General features: G+C 50.8%; 1 protein-coding gene across 1 annotated transcript in view; it reads left to right on the plus strand.

Annotated features, from left to right (window-relative positions):
* The first annotated feature begins 1,863 nt into the window (after positions 1–1,863).
* Positions 1,864–17,867, plus strand: part of DCHS1 (dachsous cadherin-related 1) — a 34,535-nt gene continuing 18,531 nt past the window's right edge. Inside the window, exons 1-2 of the mRNA XM_024255869.3 lie at positions 1,864–2,114; positions 15,941–17,854. Of these exons, the coding sequence (XP_024111637.2) occupies positions 16,061–17,854 (1,794 nt within the window). The 5' untranslated portion in view covers positions 1,864–2,114; positions 15,941–16,060. The remainder of the gene's footprint in view (positions 2,115–15,940; positions 17,855–17,867) is intronic.

Consider the following 17,867-nt stretch of genomic DNA (forward strand, 5'->3'; position numbering starts at 1 on the left):
AATAGTTAGCTTTTATTGGGCACTTACCATATAGTGCCAGGTATATAGTGTTTTATATATATTACGTAATTTAATCCTTAGACCCACTTTATAGATGAGAAAACTGAGGCAGAGACAAGTTAAGTAACTTTCCCAATGCCACACAGCTTGTAAATAGGAGAGTCTGGACCCCGAGCCAGGGAGTCTGGCTCCAGAGTCCACAAGCTTAGTCACCATACCATACTGCCCTATCCAGTGGTTTGTTGTTCAAAATAAAGTAAATGAGAGCAAACCCTGTAATATGAGAGACCTTGTAAGGACTCAAATATAAGGTTACTCCCTCTTTCCTGAGGGATGATTTTGGAAAAACAAAAAAGCAAAAACCTCACCCTATATTCAAGCTTATATGGCATTTGCAGATGACTCCCAAATATTTATGTCCATCCCAGACCGCTCCTCTAAGTTGCAGACCTACCTACCCAACCAGCACTTCAAAGTCAGCAGCCCCAAGTCACAGTCATCATCTCCTCATACCAACCCCCTGCAGCCTCCTCCTGCTCCTTTTGTGGAGCACAGCCAGCCTCACCACCATCCATCCATCCAGCTGCCCAAGCCAGAGCCATGGATATGATCAAGGACCCCAGTCTCTCCCTCACTCCTCTTCCAAAATCACACTCCCTTCTTCTTCAACTGAAACTTTGTTCCTTCTCCACAGAAGTTCCTGATTTCTTTGTGCCATTTGTACACATCTCAAGTCCAGAAAACCTGTTTTTCTCACAGTCTACTCGCAGTCCTGAGGAAGAAGGACAGGAGTCAGAACTCTCCCAGTTCCTTTAAGATTGCTTGCTCTCTGTCTCTGTCTGATTTCCCCTCTCCCCATATTCTCTCCCAAGTTGGTTTTTTGAGCCCCTTCCCACTTCCCTGCCCGGTTTCCTCCTCACTTTATTTTTCTAGGAAGTGTATCGTGAGTGGGACCACCATCCCCAAAGCTCTTCTTTCCAATATCTCCCAATCTCTACCCTCAAATTTGGGATAAAGAGAAAGTGGGGGAAAGGGAGCCTGGGGGTGAAGGAGAGAAAAGAGATAGAAATCATGGGATAATGAAAAGTGACTAACAGGGGAGAAGGCCGAGGTTACGATGGAAGAAGGGGAAGCGAGAGCGGGTAGGGAAAAGGGCAGGGGTGAGAAAAGGGAATGAGGAGAAGGCGTGAGGAAAAGGGGATGATGAGGTGAGGCGAAAGACACAGGGAGAAGGGGATGGGAAGAAAGGTGGGGAGAAGAGACGGGGAGAAAGGGATAGGAAGAAGAGGATAAAAGAAGAGGTGGGGAAGGAGAATCTGATGTAAAGAGGCTGGAGAGAGATCGAGCAGAAGGGATAAGGAGAAGAGAAAGGGGAGAAGAGGTGAGGAGAAAATGATGGAGACGGGGCGAGAAGAAGGGGATGGGAGAAAGGCAGAGGGGAATGGAGATAACGGTTGGGAAAAAGAAGGGACAGAGGGAGACCAGGGCACTGAGGGAGAAGAGGGGAATAGGGGATGGAAAGAAGATGGAAGAGGAGGAGGTGAGCAGCAGGGAGTGGTGAGAAGGGGAAGAGACGAGAGGGCGTAGAGAACCGAATGGGAGGAGAGGACGGGAGAAGTGACTGGGAGAAGGGAAGGGAACCGGGACGGGGGCGCGGCGCGGCGCTGGGGCCGGATCCGGAGCCGGGGCCTGGGGCCGGGAAGTGGAGGGGCGGAGGGAGGCCGGGCGGGCGCCGGGGGGAAGGGGGGGCGGCGGCGCGGAGCGCGGGTGGGGGCGGGGGCGGGGGCTCCGCAGGCGGAGGGGCGGGGGCTCGGGTTACCGCGCGGAGGACGGGGGGAGGGGAGGGGAGGGGGCGCGGGGCCGCGGCGGCGAAGCTCGCATCCTCGGCGGGGCGGCTGTGCAGGAGGCGGCGCCCGGGCGTCAGCGGACGGACCGATCGACGACCAAGGGCGCGCGGACCGACGGCGGCTGCCCGGAGGCGATCGCGGGCCTCGGAGACAGCGACTGCGGACGATGCGCGGCCCCAGGCCCCGCGCGGGCGGGCGCTGCCCGGGGGGCTGAACGCGGCCGGACGGCGCCCCAGCACCGGGCGAGGGAGCCCGCGTCGCGCGGAGGTCAGTGCCCGCGCCTGCCCGGCCCGTCTGGCCGCGCCCGCCCTGCCCGCCGGCTTCCCCTGGGCTGCGGCGGCGGCGGCGGAGCCGGGGGCTTTGTTCTGAGCCGGAGACAATGGGGGAGGGGGGGCCTGGGCCTGCGGGACCCGGGCGAGCGTGAACGTGAGCGTGGGGGCAGGGCCTGGGGGTCTTTGTGTGCGTGTGTCATCGAGTCGGGGAGGGTGGCGGCGTGAGCGTGCGCCGGGGGTGTGGGGTGCGACAGCGTTGTGTTCCAGTGCATCGTCGGAGTATGTCAGTGCGTGTCACTGGGAGGTTGTGTGTCCCTGGGTGTCTCTCTGGCTGTGTGTGCATGTGCGTGTCACTCTGAGGGTGTGAGGGTCAGAATGACCGTGTGTCATGGTGAGCGAGTCCCTGTGAGGGTGTGTTGCCCGCTCTGTGGGAGCCCATGTGTCAGAATGTGGAGGATGGGTGTGTGACAGAGACCAACTGAGACAGAGACAAAGAAACTGAGGGGGGAGAAGTACAGAGAAGCAGAGGAGAGGCAGGCACAGCCTGAAGTGGATGGAGGGGGGTCACCCAGACGTGTTCTGAGTGGGAGATTCGAGCAACTGGGAGTTTGTGTCTGGGATACCCAGCTCAGAATCCCGTGCAGGGGACAGAGCAAGGTCACCGCAGGCATGGGTCCCACGTGGAGGAGGTGGGGAGAGGGAGGTCTAGAAGCACAATGAACTCAGTGTGGCGGGCTGGGCCCACAGCCACAAGGTCATAGGCCAGAAAAATATTGTCGCTTATGTCAACTTCTCAAATACTCATAGGGACACAGTCATAGCCCTACTCAACCCACAAGAGGACACAGTCCCAGGGAACACACATCCTCAAGAGATACCCTCACAGCCATCACACACTTCCAGGAAGCCCACCCCCAGGAAGCACCCCCAGTCAGAACCAACACACACCCACAGCGGACTCTATCAAGCCAACACACACCTACGGAAAATGCTGTCATGACAACACACACCCACAGCAGAAATGTTGCAACCAACATACTCCCACCGGTTCATTGTCAAGGCCAACACATACCATGGAAGACACTGTTACTGCTAACACTCTCCAGAGACACTGTCACCAGCAACAAACAAGTAGACCAGCACCTCTCAGGAGACATTGTCACTGCAATCCACATCCATCAGAAGCACTGTCACAACTGTCACAGCACATCTTATTAGGTTTGCTTCCTTGGAGCTGCCCATACATAGTGGGTGTCCTAGAGGCCTGTCACTAACAGGAGGCTGTGCCACAGTTGCCCTTACCACGCAGCCACTTGTACATCCCCCAGGAGACAGTCATGGATGGCATGCACACCACAGGAAGAACTGTCCCAACTTCTGAATAAACTCTGCTTAACTTGTCATGCTCACACCATCACCCTGTCTCATACGTAGATCTCCCAGGCATACTCTCTTGTTCCCTGAAAACTTCGAGATCTGGATAGTGTATCCTGCCATGGTTTCTCAGTGTCCCTCAACACCACAGCCTCACAGGTTCTTGACCTCCTTAGCTCCTGTTACCTTCTTCTTCCCTCCCAGGACTACTCTGTAGAACTATTCCACCTTTAAAATTCTAAACTCTTGCATTCCTCTCTCTACCTACAACCTCCTATATGCTTCCAGCTTTCAGATGTTCTCGCTCCCATTTTACTCTTTAACCTCATAATGACCTCTTGCCCTTGACCTCTTTGTTTTCTCCTACTCTGTTCCTTTCTGACTTTGTGCTTTCTTTCCAGCTCATATGCTAAGGATCATCCCTTTAACCACTCCTTGGCCACTGTGTTTCCTTGTCTTCTATACTCATCCCTCAAATTATTGCCCCTAACTAGAATGATTTCTCAACCACACCAGGGGATGCTTCTATAAATTCCTACTTCTAAAAAATTCCAACCTCAACTGGGCCCTTCATAAATAAGTAGATGAAATTTTTTCTATTTTCTTCACACTCATTACCCCACATCCCTCACACCATTGTTTTCAGTAGATTAATTAATCAATACACTAATTCATTCATTTAACAAACACATACTAGGCATCTACTCTGCTAGGCATTGTGACAGGAGTTGGCAGCACAAGTGTGAACCAAATGGACATGGTCCTTATCCTCATGGAGCTTGCAGGCTGTGGAGTGAGTGTTGTAACATAGCAGCACGCAGCAGAGTAACCTAGGCCAGTGTAGGGAGGTCAGAAGAGGCTTTCTGGAGGAAGTGGCATTTAAACTTAAACTTGATGGAGTGGGTGGAGAATATGCCAAGCCAAGGGAGCAGCGTGTAAAAGCCCACGTGAAGGAAAATAGTGTGTGTGTGAGGGATAAAGCAGTTCAGTGAGCCTGACACTTACAGCATGAGGTGACGAGAGGGAGAGAGTCTGTGGGAGAGGTAAATGGAGGCTTAGACGATGCAGGGTCTAGGAGGCCACAGAAAGAAATTCATTTAACCCAAGAATAATGGAGAGTTACCAAATCATCGGAAGTTGTGGAGTGATATGATCAGATTCATTTTAGAAATACCACTCTGACAGCAATGTGGAGACTGGAGAAGGAGCCTGAGAAGAAGGAGGACAGTTGGCTGTTGCAGAAACTCTGGAGGGTATAACACTGGCCTGAACTGGAGTAGTGGCAGGAGAGGAGAAAGTGGATGGGTTCAAGAGCTCTTTAGGCAGTGGGATCAGCAGGGCTCAGTGACAAAGCAGACATGTGGGGGGTGAAGGAAAGGAAGGAATTAAGAGTGGACAACCTGGTCTTCTGGCTTACTGAGGAAATTGAGGCCATCTGTTTTGAATTCCCTCAGATTTCTGCCTCCTCCCTCAAATTTTATCTGCATCCCCTTCAATCTTTTCTCCTTCCTTCCTATAAGAATGAAGTGGTGTCTCTTCTAGTTAAGGCCAATCCTCTACCTGTGTTACGGATCCCATCCCCTTCCCCTTCCACAGGGACCTCACTCAACTGATTATTCCATGTGTTTCCCATGTCTCCAGTTGCTTCCTTTCTCCCATTCCTCCTGGGAGGACATAAAGATCCTCCAGCCTCTCCTATCTTTAACCCTGTAATACCCTGTTAGCTAAGAGGCTTCCTCACTTTTCTTCACTGTCACATTTTGTGAAAGAGTCTTCTGCATATAGCTTTTCCTACTTCCTCACTTCCCATTTGTGCCTGCCCCTCAAATGTAATTGCTTTCCCTAGGAGAAAGTAAAATCTCTTCTGCTCAATCTGGAGGATCTTTTCAAAAGTCCTTAACTGCCTGACCTCTCAGGAGGAGCTGACATTATTGACCATTCTTTTCTCTTTGAGTTGTTCTTGTTCTTTGACTTTTGAGCCATGATTTTATTCTATCAACATTTAACAGGCAAATAAGCGGAAAGTTACATTATGGTATGTATCTCTCCTGGAGCTTCTCCTAGCTGTTCTCTCAGTCTGCTTTGAGGGATCCTTTGTATGCCCCCTGAATGTCACAGTTCCTTAAAGTTCTGGCTTGGACCTTCTCATTGTCTCACTGTATACACACCTCTAGGTAATCAATTTCATTCATTTTTCAAGGCTTTAATTAACATCTATAGGCTGATGACTCACAGATGTCTCTCTTCTAGGCCCCATTTCTGCATACCTGCTGCATGCCTGCTCTTTACTGTATAGCTCACCGACCCCTTATCATGTGCAAACCTGATCTCATCATTCCTTCCTTCCCCGAATGACCATCCCCACTCAGGTTGCAAGCTGGAATCCCAGAAATTAACTGTAACCATTCCCTTCTCCACATATCCCATAATCCAGAAATCCCTTGGAACGTGTTGGTTCTATCTTCTCTCCAGCAATCTCTGATATCCCATCCCCTTTTCTCCATCACCTCTGCTGTTGCCCTCATCTACCATCTTTTCACATGAATTTTTGCAAGAGCCTCCTAACTTTTCTTTCTACACTTCTCTTCCTTCTTTCAATCCATTCTTTTCATTGCAGTAACAGACACCTTCCTAAAGTACAAATCCAACTATGTCACTCCCTGCTCAGCATTATTCAAATGCCTTCCATTTTCCTTGAACAAAATATTTTCTTTTTAACAAAGGTTATGAGATCATAGTCTGACCTCCCCAAGCCTCCTAATCTCATCACCTGTCCCATTTCCCTAGCCCCCTCACATTTTGAGTTTCAGCCATATTGAATTTCCTGTAGTTCACCAAAGATACTACATTTTTCCATGCTTCTGACCCTTTGCACATACTGCTCTGCCTGCCTGAAAGGCCCTTCACTCCCTTCTCCTGGCTTATCCCTTCCCTTCCTCATATCTGGTCTCAAACCCTGCCTTTAATGACTCCACCAGGCAGGCTTGAACTCTGTGTTTCGTTGCTGTCATTGCCTCTTCCTTGTCTTGTTTCCCCAAACCGCACTGGGACCTCCTTGATGGCAAGAGTGCATATTACTCATCTTTGTGACTCAGGGTCCCACACAGGTGCTTGGCTGTGAACAAAATGAATGAATACATGGGTACCTCACAGCACATCCCTCACCCTCGTTCACTCTTCAGAAGACTGACACCTAGTCTCAGCTTCCCACATAATTAAGAAATTTTCACACTACCCACCTACTCTGCTGGAGACACTTCCACTCCCCTCACCTACAACTTATTCTTCCTTCATCTCCCTCGATCCTCTTCCTCACCCTTATCTGTACTTTATCTTTCATTCAGTTAGCAAATATTTAAGAAGTACCAGAAGTTTGCAGACCCAAATCCATTGAGCCAGGTGTCTACTGGGGCTCTGGGAAGGGATGGAAGAAGCAGAAGCTGTGCCGGACTACAAGGCATTACAGTGCCTCACCAGATTCTTTCCCCAGAGGTGTCCTAGGCTGCTCCTTCGTTTAATGCCCTCTTACCCCGCAGACTCACCCATCCTGAGCCCTCCAACTCCTGGCATCCTGGCCTCAGTCCTCCCCATATTAGGTTCCTTGATTCTTGTACCCTTTTCCTCTTCCCTCTCCTGCCTGTCAGTGGTAACAGAGGCAAGACTGGACTCTCTCTTCTCTGATGCCCTGGTATCTGCTAGGAAAAGCCCCTCCCAGGGGTTCATGCTATTGTCTCCTAACTTCTTCCCAGCTTCCTGCTGACCCCCCTTCCTTCAGCTCCCGTATCCATCTTCCCTAGGTAACCTTCTGACACCAGGGCACTTTCAACCACTGCCACTTGGGAGGGGCTTCCATTTCCCTGTGTCTCCTGGTGAGAGGGCACCTCCTCCAGGAGGTCCACCTGGAACTTCCAAGCCCTTCTCTGCTGACTTAGTATGCTGCAGTGTCCTTGTTACTTTTTTCTCTTTCTAAGCCACTGGATGGAAGAAGCTTGTTATCTCTCAGAGCCTAGAACACACCTCTTATATGGATGGTGAGAAAGAAAGAAGGAAAGGAGGAAAGAGAAGAAAGAGGGGAGAGGGAGCCACACTTTAGACTTTCCAGCCACACTATTTATGGCCTGGATGACTTAGCTTCTTTGAGCTCCCCTTTCATCAGGTGAAAATGGAGGTAGCAGTATCTCCTTAAGAGAGTTGTTTTGGGGATTCAGAAGGAAAATTATTAAGTGTTCAGCTATTAACTTAGTTAATTTTACTTCTAACATCTCAGCCCCTCTACTATGCTGTCCTACCCTCAGCTTCCCACTTTTCCAAATTTGTTCTTCTACTTCGACATCCTGGTTGCTACATCTCCAACTTTTCTGCTAGCTCTGGCCTCACTGGCCTCTTCTACAGCCTAGACCCTGATTGTCAGGGTCAGAATTTAGGGCAACCCTTGCTGCATGTCACTACCCCGTGCCCCAGCTCCCTCATCCTGCCCTGCCCATCCCTGCCAAGTCTCCCTACCTGTGAACATCATGAAGGAAAGGACTTGATCTGTCCATGTCACCTCTATCTCTAGGGCTTAGTATGGCATTTGGCACATGGTAAGTCTTCAACAAGTATTTGTTGAATAACAGATTTATCAATGAATCACTTCACATGTGTACCCTATGACCTCCTCTCCCTTCTCCCTTTTTTCTTTGTCTCATGGAGGCCTCCAGTCATCCTCCATGTTCCTTCCCCTCTCTTACCACCTGCCCCCATGCTCAGCTGACCCTCTACCTGGACTGACAATTGTCTCAACATTGAGCTCATCCTCCTCTCACCCACCCTGCACACACTGCCAGATGTATTCTCCTAAAACAGAACTTTGATCATTCTCCTTCCCTGCTTTGCTGCCTGGCCAGTTATATGAGCTTTTATCAGGGCATCCTGAGCCCTCCAGCAAGAAGCAGTGTGGTCTAACAGAAAGCAGTAGCTTTGGAGTCTGTCAGAACTGCATTCTAGATCATTCTAAATGTCTCTCTGCTACCTTCTTTGAGCCCTCAGTTTCCTCATCTGTGAAATAATACTTATTGCAGAGTTATCGTGTGTGTGTGGCACACAACAGCAGCAGCTAACATTTAATGAGCGCTCACTGTGTGCTGGACATTGTGCTATGTTTATTGTTAGCACTATTTCATTAACTCTCATATCAACCATTTAAGGTAAGCACTTTAAACCCCAGAGGTTTAAGAGGAAACTAACACTTAGAATGTTTAGTAACTTGCCTAGACTCATGCTTAAGTGGCCGAGTCAGGATTTGAACTGCAGCCTGACAGTTGAGCCTGCCTTCTTAACCACTATAATAATATCTCATGCTCACATACTTATAAAGCTTACTATGTGCCAGACACTGCTCTAACAGCCAAATACAATGTAGTAGGTATTATTATTGTCCTTATTTATAAATGAGGAAATGGAAGCACTGAGAAACTAAGTGGTTTGCCCAAGGTCACACAGCCAGTAAGTGAAACTGGGAACCAAATCCAGCTGGCTTGGCCCTGGAGTCTGCATCTTAACCACTATCCTGTCCTGCCTTGCTATAATATATTGTCTCCCTATTCTAGGGCTGTAGTAAGCGTGTATTGGTGAATGAATCCATGCTGGTGTCTGGTCTATGGCTAGCTATTGGTGGATCCATTCTTTCTCATTTCCCACTGCAAGAGGCTTGCACCCTTAGTACTCTTCTGGCACAATTTTCTCCATGATCACCAGAGACCTTCTCCCTGCTAAATTCAGTGTCCACTTCTCAGCCCTTATCTTACTTGAATTTTCAGCAGCATTGGACATTATCGATCCCTTTCTTTTTTTTTGAAATGTTTTCTCCCTTAACTTCTGTGATACTGCCCCCAGGAAGAATAAAGTTCTCTTCAACCTGCTGCTTAATGTGACTAGTTCTCAGGGTTCTGTCCAAGACTCTCTGCTCACTCTACACGTTCTATCTGATGGAGTCTCTAAGGCCACAGCTTTCAGTTACCCCATGATTTGTCCAAATCCACATCTCCAACCCTGGTCTCTGTGCTAAGCTGCAGGCTTGCAAACCCAACTGTGCTTGAATATCTTCACATGGGGATCCCAACAGTCACCCCCCAAAATGGCTTTTCCTCTGCAGTGTCCAAATAGAATCACTTTAGTAACCTGGCTGGAACCCTGGTAGGCAGTCTGGAGTCTAGAGTCCTTCCACTCCCTCATCTTCCTGGAGAGTCAGTGACCAAGTCTTCTCACCTTCACCTCCTCACATCTTTCACGTCTGTATCCTCAGCCTCACTGCTGCTAACCCGGACTCTCCCAGAGGCCTCATTCTTCACCACTCTCCTCCAGATTCTCTTCCTTTTTCAGGCCTCCGTTGCCCTGCGAGGACTCTGTCCCCTCAAATTCCCTGTAATTTCTTATTCTCTCCATCTTTCCCTCCTCCCTGAATCTCAGGCAACATAGACTACATAGTCCTGGGACCAAATTAAGGCCATGTTAACTTAGGAAAATTGTTTCACTCTGAGTCTCAATTTCCTTGTTTGAAAATGGAAGCCGGGATTCCTTCCTCACAGGGTTGTTATGGTGATTAAATGAGATACTGTCTGTGAGTTGCTTGGCACAGGGCCCAGCACACCATAAAAGCTCAGAAAATAGACTTTTCCTCTGCCTCTTTTGCTCACATCTGTCCTCAGCTTCTCCCTGGAGTGCTTCCTGGGAACCAGTCCTCAGGAGGGACAGAGCCAGGCCCGGGCACTGCTCTGGCCACCATCCTATGGGGCTGTCCCAGGGATATCCAGGGAAGCTGGTTTGTTAGCTGTCTCCTCCTCCCTCCTGAGCCCCCTCCTCCTTCCTCCAGCTCTGGCCCAGCATGCATCAGTGGGGCTGTGGCTGTTCCTGCCTCAACTCACCTCCCCTTTCTGAATTAGCTCTGCTCCCTCTTTCCTCTACCATACAGTCACTCTCCCTCAGTCTTGTTCCCTGTCATCCCCCTACCAGAACCTCTTCTCACTTCCTCTTTCTTTTATGCCTGGCCCTGTGTCCTCACCCCTTTGCTCACTGAGGCTACCCTCTTCTTCCTCCACTTCTAGCCCATCTGCCTTTTGTGGCGCCCCTCCTCACCCCTGTTGTCTTTCTGCCCCTCGCTGGCCCTGGGACAGGAAGTTGAGGGAGGAGGCCTGGGTGGTGCCAGCTCCCCCAGCCTGCTTCCCCTTCAGCGCCTCGGGCCACTCCTCTACTTCCTCCTGGAGCACCCCCTTCCTTTGTAGTCCCCCTGCTCCTCCCCCCCAGCCCACCTCTCTTTCCTCTCCCATGTTCCCCCTGCTTCCAGGTCCTATAGACACACAGGCTGGGGGTGTGAGGGGAGCTCTGTTGGTGAGGGAGGGGGAATTGACATCACGTTTCAGGCCCCAATGAACAGTGTTGCCCCTCCCCCTCCTAATGAGAACCAGCTGTGGTTCCAGAGGCCCAGATGTGGGGATGGAGGAGGAGAGCAGGATGGAGTCAGAGGACCAAGTAGCAGGACCGGGGACAGAGTGAGGGCACGTAGCAAGGCAGAATCAGGTGGGAGAAGAGCCATGACAGATTTGGAAGAAGGAAGAAGACAGATCTAGGCAGGAGGCAGCACATACTGGGGAAAGAGACAAGATGGAGGGGCAGGCCAGATCTGGGGGAAGGGATGGGACAGACCTGGATAGGGAAAGATACAAGAGCAGGGAGGAGGAGCCAGTCTCAGGGAAGAGGAGTAAGAAACACTGGACGGACTTGGGGAGATGGTGCAGGGGAGAGCTGGAGCGAGCATGAGATGGTCTCGGGAGAGAGTCTGGAGTTCGAGTTTGGAACTGGAAGGCTTGCAGCAGGAAGTGATGAGGCACAGTCCAGACAGAGGCCCCAGGGACCTGGAGGTCACAGCTGCAGCCACAGAGCTGACCACGAGTGCCCCGGCAGCATGTGCGAGAGCATGCCTGCGTGTGGGTGGGTCTTCAAGTATGAGTGCATGCTTGCCTTGTCAGTCTGTGCATACGTGACACTGGGCCTGTGTGTGTGGAGGGTGGGTGTGTGTGTGTATGTGGGGGCATATCAGAGGGTGTGAACATGCCTCTTGGTGTGAGGGCCATGAGAAAGTGTCTTTCTGTGTGTGTGTATGTATGCCTGCGTATGTGTGGGGGTGGGTTCCACATGAAGGAATAGGCTCATCTGTGTGGAAAATGTGCTTCTGTGTATATATGCGAAGGGGTCTCTGTGTGTGTGCGCTGGCTGTGTATAATGTTAAAGCAAGCCTCTGTGCACATGTGTATGAGCATGTGTTGAGTGTACTAGTGTGCATGTGAATCTGCCTGCATGAGAATGCATCTTCGTAAGCCTGACAGCGTGAGAGAGAGTGCCAGGCAGTGCATGGGGCTGTGACTTTGTGAGTGTGCACCTTTGTGTGTCCACTGTGAAAGTGTTCTGCAAGAGTTTGCAGTGGAAGGAACACAGGTTGAGAGAAGGAGTTGTTTTCACACAGGGCATCTGCCTGGACCTGAGTCTCTCCTCCTGAAGTCTGATCATTCACCTGAGATTTATCTCATACCATTCATAGATTGCTTCATTCGGAAAACGTGTTTATCATGTACTATATGCTATGCTCCATGCTACATACAAAGGTGAATGAAATACAGTCTGGGCTCACAAACAGCTACTTGTCTGGGTAGGAAGATGGGTAACTATAATACAGAGTATGAGAAGCACATTGGCCTCACTATTATCTTCCCTCCCTCCAAACCATGACTGCTTTCTCTCCACTAACTGATTAAATCAATAGAGCCATTCTTACCCCTTGACCCTAGCCCAGCCTTTGGGCTTAGATCCCTGATCTGGGCTCTGGAACCATCCTTGTACTCTCATCCTCTCCCTTCTTCAGATCAGGCCTGGGTTCACCCTGACCTCCTTGTTCTGAATCCCTCTGACCTGTTATTCCATGTGGCACACATACAACCCCAGCATTCTGAAGCTGGGATGAAGGCAGAGAAGGGGCCTATCAGAGGATGGTGCTGGGAATTAATGAAAGAGAGTCTAGCAAATACCCAGCTCTGTGTTCCTTTCTTACATTGTTTCTGATTTTCACAAAACCCCACAGGATGGGTGTCACCATAGCCATTTTACAGATTACGGACATAATGCCCAGCCTGGGGCTCAAACCCAGTCCAAGCTCCAAAGCCCCTGCTCTTTTTATTGCTTCACACAGATGGGAGAGAGGAGGTGGGTCAGAAGTGTAAGTAGGGGAGTCAGAAACCCACCTCTCTTTGTGGAAAGGAAGTCCTACAGCACAACAAATCTGTAAAGACCTGAGAACACGTTTCTGTAGTCACAGGACTGACCGAGGTGCCTCAGGGTCCTGGGCTCACATGTGTTTGTGTATGTTGTCTCAGTTGGCATGACCATGGATGTGTCTCTCTGAGTGTGTTATGTGAGTATGGTGGTGTGGAAGCATGAGGCTCTGACCATTCATTTAGCATGGGCTGCCTGCTCTTGCTATAACTCTACTAAATGCTGGAGAATCAAGAGACTAACCAAGACCTGTCACTGCCCTCAAGGAGTCTCCAATCCAGTGCAGGGGGCAGACACATGAACAAATCGAGGCTTCTGTGCAATTTATTGTCAGTGTTTACCAAAAGTAATGAGAGCCCAGTAGTGTGTATAATAGGCTCTGCACAGGCAGGAGGGAGTGATTTTGTGGAGAGGATTTTTAGAGGTTATCTCATGACAAAACAGTAGCAAATACAAGGTGAGGAGTTAGGTAGGAGCATGGTAATAGATTTCATGTTGGAGTGCAAGGTATGGTGGAGGAAGTAAAGGTGAGGGACTGTGGAGAAGTTGGCAGGGCTCAGACTATGAAGACATGTTAAGGACTTTATCTTGTACATCAGAAGTTCTATACCTAGTTAATGTCCATGAACCTCTTGATGCTATAGACATAAGTTTGTGTGGTTGCCTTTCTTTCTGTAGAGGGGCATTTGTTTTCTGCTGTCAGTTATGGGAACCAGTGGAAACTTTTCATCAGGAGTGGTTTGGTGAGAGTTGTGTAGTTATCTCCAGTCAGGTGGAGATGGATCAGAAGTTCCAAGCCAGTAAGCGGAAGACCAGTGAGGAGCTGTTGCAGGAATCACAAGGAGAGATGTTCGGACTGGGATGTGGCAATTTGGAGAAACAAGAAAGACCTGAGACATGTCTAGTTGAAGTGGTGGGGTTTACATGACTAATGGGAAATCAGGACTGAGGATAAGCAAGGACACAAGGAGAGCTTCTGGATTGCTAGTTGGACACCTGGATGGATGGTGGCCCTATTCACAGGCATAGGAATGGAGGAGAAGCAGTTTGAGGTGATGGCTGGGGATACTGAAGCCCAGTATATGGCTGGACATGTGTCTCCAGAGGTCTTCAGAGCTGGAGCTGGAGATTGGAAAGTCATTAGCAAATAGATGGCACATAAAAAATGATTGATACATTTGAACTGAAGGCATGGGAGTGGATAAGATCACGCAGGCAGAGTATGGAGAGTGGGAAAAGACGCTGCCCAGGACTGAACCCCGAAGAGCACCAATTGTGAAGGAGTGGGCAGAGGAAAAAGAACTTGCAAAGGAGACGGAGGAGTGGGCAGGGACGCATGATGGAAATAAGAGGTGGGGGTCACAGTGTGAAACCGAGGAGAAGAGATTTCAAGGAGCCAGTGATCAGTGTTTCAGAGTTCCAGAATAACCCGATAAAAGGAAGATAAAAAGGTGGCCGCCAACATAGAACATGGAGATGTTTGGAAGCTTAGTGAAAGCAATGTCACAAGAGAGGAAGCCTCACTGCGTAGAGGGAGGAGAGTGTGAGAAGTGAGAAAATGGGGGAAATGAAAAAATCTTTCAGGAAGGGCGATAGCTTCTGAATGTCCCTCTTTCCTCTGGTGACTACATCCCGTCTTCAGTCTGCGCTCTCACTTATCCACAGATTCTTCAGTCACTAGACTAAGGGGCTCCGGGGCATTTCCTTCCTGATCTTAAGCATCATTTGAAACCCTGGCTCCCCTTAGACTCAGAGGCACCACCCCTCTCTGGTCCCTTGCCCCGCCTCTTTTTCTTTCTGAGCAGTTAAGGACACCTTTATCCAGCTGGTAGTTCAGGTCAGAAATGTGCGCACCATCCTTGACTTCTCCCAATCCTTCATCCCCTGCCTTCAACGGTCAGCAAGCCCGGCCTCTCTACCTCCTGAACCCCACCACAGACCTATCTACTTCTCTCCATGTTCATTGCTTACACTCATCCAAGTTACCATCAAAGCAGTGTCATCTCCTGGATGCCCATAAGTGCCCCTTCACCGTCCAATCTGCGTGATTTTGCTTTCCAAAGGACTGCAGTAGCCATCTTCACAAAATATAGGTCATATTCTGGCACTCCTCCTTGAAGTGCTTTAGTGGCTTCCATTTGCCTTTAGGATAATGTCAAAATCTTCAATACAGCTTACAAGTCCCTGTCTCATTTCATACCCTCTGCCCCAGCACTATGCTTCACACACATGCCCCACCCCACCCCACCCCACCCTCAGACACTCTGAGCCCCACCTTGACTGTGGGCTCTAAGCCTTTCCACATACTGTTCACTCTTCTAGAATGTCCTTCTCTCCTTTCTATATCCCCCTTCTCTGGCCACCATTGCCTAGCTAGCACCTAGTTATTTAGATGTCAACTTTAGTGTCACTTCCTAGGCAAAACACGGACTCCCTGACTCCCTGCCTGTGTTGCTTCTCTTATATTCCTCCTTGCTCTTTGTACGTCTTCTTCACAACTCTTACCATACTTGTAATTACTTGTTCAACTCCTGGACTATAAGCTCTATGAAGCCAGAGACCATTTCCTTTATTCACTGTGGTATCCTCAGTGCCTTCATATTGTAGGTGCTCAATCTCTTGTTGAATGGAGAGAGGAGTAAGGAAGTAGAGCTAAGGAAACAACATCATTCCCTTCCAGCAGGGTGGTGGGTGGGGAGAGAGAAAGAGACTTGAGCATATGTAGTATTGATGGAAAGCTCCAGGAGAGAGGAAAAGGTTGACAGTTCAGGAAAAGTTACCAAATACATGGTTATAGAGGCTGGAAGAAGCGAGTATTAGTTCTGGATGAGAAGAAATTGAGAAAAGAATGTCCATATTTTTAAGCCTAGAAATAGGAAGAAGGGAGTTTGTGGGCATTCAGACCCGAAAAAATAGGACGCATAAAAATCTGCTGAGGGTAAGAAAGGATGAGATCTGCCAGGGGGAAGACTGGAGTGGCCCCGAAGAGTCCTGAGGCAGAGATCCATGTGGCCCAAGATGAGTGTGAGGCAGCACAAGGGCCTGCTGGGGGCTGAGCATATCTGAATGTTGATGTGGCCTCGTCCAGGTTATCTGGACTGCTGATCCCTCCTCTGTCATGACCTGTTTCCTTCTGTTTTCCCCCAGGTCAGGGAGCCTGAGCTGGAGCCAGGGCCCCAGTGGGACCTGACCCAAAGTCTGAGGTCAAGCTGGGCCCAGAGCCTGGCCTGGAGCTGGAGCCCAAGGCACAGCTGGACTACCGTTGTCATGCAGAAGGAGCTGGGCATTGTGCCTTCCTGCCCTGGCATGAAGAGCCCCAGTCCTCGCCTCCTGCTACCATTGCTGCTGCTGCTGCTGCTGCTGGGGGCTGGGGTGCCAGGTGCCTGGGGTCAGGCTGGGAGCCTGGACTTGCAGATTGATGAGGAGCAGCCAGCGGGTACACTGATTGGCGACATCAGTGCGGGGCTTCCGGCAGGCACGGCAGCTCCTCTCATGTACTTCATCTCTGCCCAGGAGGGCAGCGGCGTGGGCACAGACCTGGCCATTGATGAACACAGTGGGGTCGTCCGTACAGCCCGTGTCTTGGACCGTGAGCAGCGAGACCGCTACCGCTTCACTGCAGTCACTCCTGATGGTGCCACCGTAGAAGTTACAGTGCGAGTGGCTGACATCAACGACCATGCTCCAGCCTTCCCACAGGCTCGGGCTGCCCTGCAGGTACCTGAGCATACAGCTTTTGGCACCCGCTACCCACTGGAGCCTGCTCGTGATGCAGATGCTGGGCGTCTGGGAACCCAGGGCTACGCACTATCTGGTGATGGGGCTGGAGAGACCTTCCGGCTGGAGACACGCCCCGGTCCAGATGGGGCTCCAGTACCTGAGCTGGTAGTTACTGGGGAACTGGACCGAGAGAACCGCTCACACTATATGCTACAGCTGGAGGCCTATGATGGTGGTTCACCCCCCCGGAGGGCCCAGGCCCTGCTGGACGTGACACTGCTGGACATCAATGACCATGCCCCGGCTTTCAATCAGAGCCGCTACCATGCTGTGGTGTCTGAGAGCCTGGCCCCCGGCAGTCCTGTCTTGCAGGTGTTCGCATCTGATGCCGATGATGGTGTCAATGGGGCTGTGACTTACGAGATCAACCGGAGGCAGAGCGAGGGTGACGGACCCTTCTCCATCGACGCACACACGGGGCTGCTGCGGTTAGAGCAGCCACTGGACTTTGAGCAACGGCGGGTCCATGAACTGGTGGTGCAAGCACGAGATGGTGGGGCTCACCCTGAGCTGGGCTCGGCCTTTGTGACTGTGCATGTGCGAGATGCCAATGACAATCAGCCCTCCATGACTGTCATCTTTCTCAGTGCAGATGGCTCCCCCCAAGTGTCTGAGGCCGCCCCACCTGGACAGCTCGTTGCTCGCATCTCTGTGTCAGACCCAGATGATGGTGACTTTGCCCATGTCAATGTGTCCCTGGAAGGTGGAGAGGGCCACTTTGCCCTAAGCACCCAAGACAGCGTCATCTATCTGGTGTGTGTGGCTCGGCGGCTGGATCGAGAGGAGAGGGATGCCTATAACTTGAGGGTTACAGCCACAGACTCAGGCTCACCTCCACTGCGGGCCGAGGCTGCCTTTGTGCTGCACGTCACTGATGTCAACGACAATGCACCTGCCTTTGACCACCAGCTCTACCGACCTGAGCCCCTGCCTGAGGTTGCACTGCCTGGCAGCTTTGTAGTGCGGGTGACTGCTCGGGATCCTGACCAAGGCACCAATGGTCAGGTCACTTATAGCCTAGCCCCTGGTGCCCACACCCACTGGTTCTCCATTGACCCCACCTCAGGCATTATCACTACGGCTGCCTCACTGGACTATGAGTTGGAACCTCAGCCACAGCTGATTGTGGTGGCCACAGATGGTGGCCTGCCCCCTCTAGCCTCCTCTGCCACAGTTAGCGTGGCCCTGCAAGATGTGAATGATAATGAGCCCCAATTCCAGAGGACTTTCTACAATGCCTCGCTGCCTGAGGGCACCCAGCCTGGAACTTGCTTCCTGCAGGTGGGTAAGCCTG

The sequence above is a fragment of the Pongo abelii genome, chromosome 9 (genome assembly GCF_028885655.2).
Source record: "Pongo abelii isolate AG06213 chromosome 9, NHGRI_mPonAbe1-v2.0_pri, whole genome shotgun sequence".
Lineage (NCBI taxonomy): Eukaryota > Metazoa > Chordata > Mammalia > Primates > Hominidae > Pongo > Pongo abelii.